At 47.4% G+C, this 6,996-nt stretch overlaps 1 protein-coding gene and 1 non-coding gene across 2 annotated transcripts; both read left to right on the top strand.

The window, feature by feature from the left end:
* Nucleotides 1-24: 24 nt before the first annotated feature.
* TRNAK-UUU (transfer RNA lysine (anticodon UUU)) lies at nt 25-97 on the top strand. The gene has a single exon. It is a non-coding gene; the product is annotated as a tRNA-Lys (tRNA).
* A 1,693-nt stretch (nt 98-1,790) lies between these two features.
* LOC119177888 (DNA transposase THAP9) lies at nt 1,791-6,774 on the top strand. The gene is given in 3 exon segments (XM_075891498.1): nt 1,791-2,314; nt 2,861-4,873; nt 4,876-6,774. Coding segments are annotated over 2 exon segments (2,745 nt in total). The 5' UTR covers nt 1,791-2,314; nt 2,861-2,895; the 3' UTR covers nt 5,643-6,774.
* Nucleotides 6,775-6,996: the final 222 nt, after the last annotated feature.

The raw sequence follows: 6,996 nt of genomic DNA, 5'->3' as shown, positions 1-6,996 counted from the left end.
GCTTTTCGCTTCTCATGGCCGAGCGCCCGGATAGCTCAGTCGGTAGAGCGTTAGGCTTTTAACCTAACGGTCCGGGGTTCGAGCCCCCGTTCGGGCGTAGTTTTTTTTTCTTTTTTGCGCGTAACTTGTTTCTCTCTCAATTTGTTATTCATGGCGGCAAACTGCACAACAGGGTCATAAAGCTGCAAGCCGGGATGCGCCGATTCGTAATTTATCGTTCGCTCCTTCTGAAGCACTCGCCGCCCTCTGTCCATTATTGGTTAAAGGTTCGTCGTTACTCCCTGAACTGCTATGTTTGACTTTGTAGCTGTGTCAAAATCCTCGGTAAAATTTACTAAGGCGATTTTTTTTTTTTAAACCAGAGACACATTCATGCATCTCGATCTACCAGTGTTGCGCAGTTGCCACTCCATAATTGGAACGGTTCCGAATTCTGGAATCATTCCCCATTTGCGCCATCCGTGAATAGAATGGGAATGGAATTTTTCGTATGTACCGAAATAGGGCGTGCTTTTGTGTACGCGCCGTTTTTCAAACAATGTTAAGTCAGAGCCAAGGTTTTAATAATAGAGCAATATTTTTTAAAATGCATTGGTTGTATCAAGCAGAATACATTTATGAGCACCGCGCTTGCTATAATTCCGTCCTTACTTGAACTGTGTTGCTCCGAAAATCCGTTTTATTCTTGGCGTAACCGTGGCCCTACCCCGTTGGTATCCGTCGTGTGGAACCCAACGGCATTCCCCCTCTTATGCCTTGTGATTTGTCTTTTTTTTTTCTCCCTCGGCGGCGCCCCAGCAGCCTGCTGTCTTCCAATCTTTCACATGCCACGCCGCTGTGGTCTAGTGTCTAGGGCACTCGGTTGCTGGCCCGCAGGTCGCGGGATCGAATGCCGGCAGCGGCGGCTGCATTTTCGATGGAGGCGGAAATGCTGTAGGCACGTGTGCTCAGATTTGGATGCGTGTTAAGTAGCCTCAGGCAGTTGAATTTTTTGAAAACTATGGCGTGTCTCTTAATCACATGGTGGTTTTGGGACGTTAAACCCGACATGTTATTTTCATTATCCCATCCTTCACTTGCTTATTTTTGCTTCTGTGGCCGGCGGTGAGTCGGACGCATGCACAAAAAATCGCTCCTCTGAGATGCATTACTGTCCGCCTTATCTAGACGCATGGAAGCCTTTGCTCGAAAACTATCGCCCCGCCGCGGTGGTCTAGTGGCTAAGGTACTCGGCCACTGACCCGCCCCGGCTGCAGTGGTTGCATTTCTGAGGGAGGCGGAAATGTAGGCCCGTGTGGTAGATTTTGGTGCACGTTAAAGAACCCCCCTTCCATGTGGTCGAAATTTCCGGAGCCCTGCACTAGGGTGCCTCTCATAATCATATGGTGCTTTTGGGACGTTAAACCCCACATATATATCAATCAAAAACTCTGTCGACGAAAGTCTGCTGGAGTGCAGCACATGAGCTGCAGAGAGAGAGAGAATTAATAAACTTTTGAAATAATTGGTTAGGGATGCCAAAAATGCAGCAGAGCTGGCTGTTAGCTCACGAAACTGTGTTGAGTCCTTGGCCTGGCACCAACAGTGCAACTGTGGTCGTAAGAGTGGTCATAGCATTCTTAATACATCGAATTAAAACTTGTCACAATTGCATTTCTCTCAATTTCTCGGAATGAAAAAAAAAAAAACTTCGCCCATTCCCACTCTGGGAGTAGTCGGGCAGGGCATGCTTCAATCCCTGTAATTCCTCAATGCAGTAGAGGCATCTAGATAGGTTTATTGAGTTAAGTATAAGCGCCCATAAAGCTAATGTCATCAGGTGCACTAAAATACTGTAAAAATATGCAAAACACGTTACCAATGTCGAGGGATAGTAGCTGGGTGACTTATCATTTTCTTAATTTCAAAGGACTGTACATAGTCACCTCTCTAACTCACCATGATCATCCATTGCTCTTTTCCCTCCCCTTTTCCTTCCCCGGTGTTGAGTGTGCTGGAGCATTCCATCACTGAGGCCGACCTCTCTGCCTTTCTGTTAGTACATAGCCTCCTATATTTTTTCATGCCCGCGCAGTGGAGCGGTGGAGGCCGTCCGCTGCCCTCTCTCTTCCTCCTCGATTTACGCCTGCCTTCTCCGCAAGTGGCGCTCGCACCCCATACTTGCCCGTACATGCTCTGGAGCGTACCAAGCATAGTCAGCATAGCAGCATAGTTCGCTGCGCTGCAACGTGTTGAGGCACCTTGAACCCTCGAAGTACCTACAAAAGTGGCTCTACAAGCAAAAGTTGTTCCGTGTCTGTCGTGTTTCCCGCAGGTAAGCTTGTGTGTCTTGCGGAAGCAACGGTTTAAATATGTTTTTTGTTTGGACTATCAGGGAAGCGTGACAGAACTCGCAGACAATGTGTACAGTGCTCGTGGAATAAAACGCGGCCTGTAAAGATTCAAAAACAACAAATGGTATATGCAATTTAACGTGATAAGAACGCAATATCGCTGCAAATCTGACCGCTAATGTTAACGTGGTCTCTGGTGTAAGAGGCAGCCCTACGCCATCGTAGGACAAATTCGGAACGCTGGAAGTGGAAGTACGTTTAATGCATAGCTTTAAATTGTCGCTTTTAATTCTTTGAGCATTTTACACTGATTATTTACATGAACGTTTATTGTTCTAACAGCGTTCTGATCCTTAAGGTTCAGTGACACTGAATGAAGCAACCGTATGTTTACTACTCTACGGGTCCGTGTGTGAGTTCCTAGCACCGTCACAATCTATATTGTTTGCTACTCTAAAAACCGTGATTTATGGTGCATATTCATGCTGCATTACTTTTCACATACCAATTCGGTTTTCTATCAGCAGTGTGGAATCGGTAAGGGTGCTCTGTACCCGACAAGATGCCGTACTGCTGCGTACCACGCTGCAAGTCTTCGAGCAAACAACGGACGCCGGGCATATCATTCCACGAGATACTAAGTGATTCGGAACTTCAAGCGAAATGGCTAAAGGTCATTTCTCGGGACGACTGGGCACCGAATACGACGTCGTGCTACTCGACTGTATGCAGCCGACGCTTCGGTTCCTCCGACTTCAAGGAGGGCTGCAAAATTCGCAAACTCAAGAAAGACGCTGTTCCCAGCATTTGCGAAGAGTATCCTCCGTACCTGCAGCCTCCGAAAAAGAGAGAGAGAAGCGACGCGTCTGTGAGAAAACGCGAGGCAGCTGCGCCAGTGAACACACCACCGCGGAAACGAAGAGCAGTAGAGAGCCAACTGGAGACTCCTTCACTTCCTCGCAATGACTTGCCGTCTGTCGGCGTAGACTCTCAAGATGTATCCCTGATGGATTGCACCGCAAACGAACTGCCGCTACCTCTGGAAAACGGCGCAAGCGAGCGCTGCATTACTGCGACCGTGCAGGTGGACAGAGCTGTGCAGGTGTTGTCATTATCCTCGGTTTCAGCAATGGACAAACGAAAGTGGAGACGTAAGGAGCGAGACTTGAACGCGCGAATTGAGCGGCTCAAGAACACCGTCGACAAGTACAAACAGGAACTGCAAAAGCTCAAGGAAGAATCCTATGTGTCTGCATTCCTGCTAGTTGTGGAGAAAGCGAAAGAGAAAGACCTGGCTGCTTCAATATTAGTGGAACAAGTTCAGAATTTCGCGAAGAAGAAACAAACGTGGTCTGAGCTGACAGTACGTCATGCTGTGGTGTTGCGTAACCTCTCGACTCGTGCATGCGAACACGTAAAGAGCACAGGTATTCTTCGGCTTCTCTGTCGAAGTACCCTCGAGCGCTTTATGGGCTCATCACGTGGAGAAGTTGGCGTGACCGAACTCGTGAAGCAAAGACTGTCTGCAGAACTCGCTTCTCATCCCTCGTTGCAAGCGAGTGCATGCTCTTTAATTGTAGACGAAATGCGAGTCAAACAACGGCTACTTTATCACAAGCAAAGAGATGCCTTCATCGGTGAGGTGGACTATGGTGTGAACTTCCCCAAAGAAACAACAAATGAGCCTGTGATGGCCAACTCACTCTTGTGTTTCATCCTCAACGGCCTTTCAGTTTCGTTCAAAATACCCGTGGCGTACTTTTTCACGAGAAACTTCACAGGCCATGAGCTGCACATGCTCATGAGACACGTTCTGAAGGAAGTTGACGAAATAGGATTTATCGTCGTGCGCATTGTTACAGACAACCACAAGATCAATGTATTGGCTATGCAACTTCTGTTAAACGGAAGCCTCAAGCATTGCACTGACCACCCTGGAAAACCGAATCGAAGGCTCTTTCTTGCATTCGATCAGTGCCACCTGATCAAAAACGTGGGATCACAGTTTTTGTCCTGTGACATCGGAAAAGGCGGCGAAATATCATCGAACCATTTGAAGAGCCTCTACAAAAGGCAGCAAGGCGGCCTTGTAAAGCCAGTACGATTTTTGACGAGAAAGCACGTATTCCCTACGAATATGGAAAAAATGAACGTGCAGAGAGTAGTGCAAGTGTTTTCTCCTCCCGTGACAACAGCACTGAAGCTCTTGCAAGAACAGGCGGGCCACACGTGCGACGCAAGCTTCGCGGTTGTCGGGGCGACGGTGCAATTTATCGACACCGTGCACCGCTGGCTCGTGCTCATGGACGTGAGTAACTGTACCCAGCACATACATCAGAAGAATGCAGGCTGCAAGCAGTTTGAATCTGCAGGCGATGAACGGCTAATCTGGCTGGAGACAAGCTTCCTCGACTACCTGGCCGATCTCAAAAGTCAGTGCCTGGCAAAGAACTTCCTAACCAAAGAGACTTACGAGGGTCTTGTGATCACAACTTGTTTGAACGTTGAGTGCATTAGATATCTTCTTGAAGAGATGTCTTTTCACTGGCTTTGACGAGGAAAATGTCATCGGACCCTATCGAGTCGTTCTTTGGCTGGCTGAGGAAATCAGCAGGATCAAATGATCAAACGGACGTCCGTGCCGTGCTCACAGGCATTGAGAAAACCCTCAAGACCAGTGTCACATCGGCGTCGAGTACAAGCAACATAATGGCAGCAGAAGAGAGTAATTGCTTGTCAACGCTGCCGCAACAGAAAAACACAAGGGTGCGAACCAGTGAGGAATTCCCTGCAGATGCACGTAGAGAGCTCATAGAGCGGCTAAACCGAAATAAGCCTCTACTTCCCACTCCAGATGTGGCCGCATTGGCCATGGTCGGTGGCTACCTCGCAAGAGCCGTACGAGAAAACATCGAATGTGAGGAGTGCTTCGCGCTCTTAACAAAGCCAAGCGCCTCGACCCCATCGGACTCGCTCATTAAACACCAAGACCGCGGTGGACTTCTTTATCTGTCCGCACAACTTCTAGATGTTCTCTACGCACTACAGAAGTTCGTCTAAGTTCTAGCGACAAGAAGGTGTATGCATCACCCTCTAAAGGAGGCTGTGAACAATGCTGCTGAAATCCTCCGCGAGCACAAAGCTTTGATGTGTTCGAAGCCAGGGCACCAGGAGAATTTGCTCAAACTGTTGCTGACAAAGTTCTTCCGCCCAATATTCACCAACTTCGCTCTGAAAGCGACAGAGAAACATGACGTCGCCAAATTGTTCGAAATAAAGCCGCTTTCACGAAAGACCCTGAAACTGTGAGCTTGATCTCACAGCTGGGGGCCTTAGTGAAAGGTCCAGTTTTCACAATATGTCTCGTGTTGCTTGCTTTCAATGTACTGTGGGGATGGAAAGAAACGCGAAAAGTGCGGCATCTACATTCTCTGCTGTTTCGAATTTCTTTTCGGGTTGTTGTATCCTGCATGATAATTAAAAGCCACTAGCATAAAACTATTCTAGCATATTTTATTTTTATTCCCACCAGGGTCACAGCAGGATGGAAGATCGCGTCGCACTGTTCGCGTTTTTTTTTTTCTATCACCCCTGTGCATCATGAAGAAACACCAATGCAACCTGTGCATTTATTTTGCAGCTCCATCTCTCATACAAACGCAAGTTTCTCTCCAAAAGCACGCGCGCAACAGCGTAGTCGCGTCGTCTGCTCTGGGAGTGGGTATTAGTGGATGGATGGATGGATGCTATGAGCGTCCCCTTTATAACGGGGTGGTGACAAGTATGCCACCAGGCTCGACAAAAAAAAAAAAACCTTTTTTTCTTTTTATGTTGGCCTAATGCCTCTACTTCGATAAATTCTATCTTAATGGAAAAAAAGGTAAATTTTCAGCTTAAGTTCTCTGCCATTTACGGCACACTGTCCATATTTTATTTTTCCAATATTTATTTTTGTCCTTTCTCTCTAATTTTCTGCCACCAATACTCTAACCGTCTCTTACTTATTTCAATCGCGGGTGTGTTCAGCTTTCCATTGTTGTCCCTAAAACCCAAGGCTTCCTGTAGGCTCGTGCCCAAACGTACACCTGGGTGGATATCTCCACATTCAATCAGAACATGCTCCGCCGTTTCCTTATCTTTCCCGCAGCATGTGCATTGTTCTTCTTCTTTACTGAATCTTGCTTTATAACTACGCGTTCTAAGGCAACCCGATCTCGCTTCAAACAGTAAAGCGCTTCCCCTTGAATTATCGTAAAATGCCTCCCTCCTTATTTCATTTTTGCCCTTTCGGTAGTTACTCAAAGCCGGTTTTTTCTCCATAGCTGCCATCCAGTAAATCCTCTCCGCCTCCCTGACTTTTCCCTTAACGCTCTTTGTTGACATACGGCTTACAATACCAGCCGTATACTTACTAGTGAGTCTTCTAGTTCTTTTTCTCCACTGTGTGTCCACGCTCTTCCTATACAAATAACGGAACACCTTCTCTGCCCATCTACTCTCCTTCATATTTCTTAGCCTTTCTTCGAACCTTATTTTGCTCTGCGCTTCCCTCGCCTCAAAACCTGCCCACCCCATATCGCCCTTTACAGCCTCGTTTGTCGTCTTCCCGTGAGCACCCAACGCGAGGCGTCCCACAGTCCTTTGATTTACATCCATTCCCGCT

Source organism: Rhipicephalus microplus, chromosome 1, assembly GCF_043290135.1.
Source record: "Rhipicephalus microplus isolate Deutch F79 chromosome 1, USDA_Rmic, whole genome shotgun sequence".
NCBI classification, from domain to species: Eukaryota; Metazoa; Arthropoda; class Arachnida; order Ixodida; family Ixodidae; genus Rhipicephalus; species Rhipicephalus microplus.
Note: the sequence above shows the minus strand (reverse complement) of the source record. Positions and strands in the feature narration are given on the sequence as shown.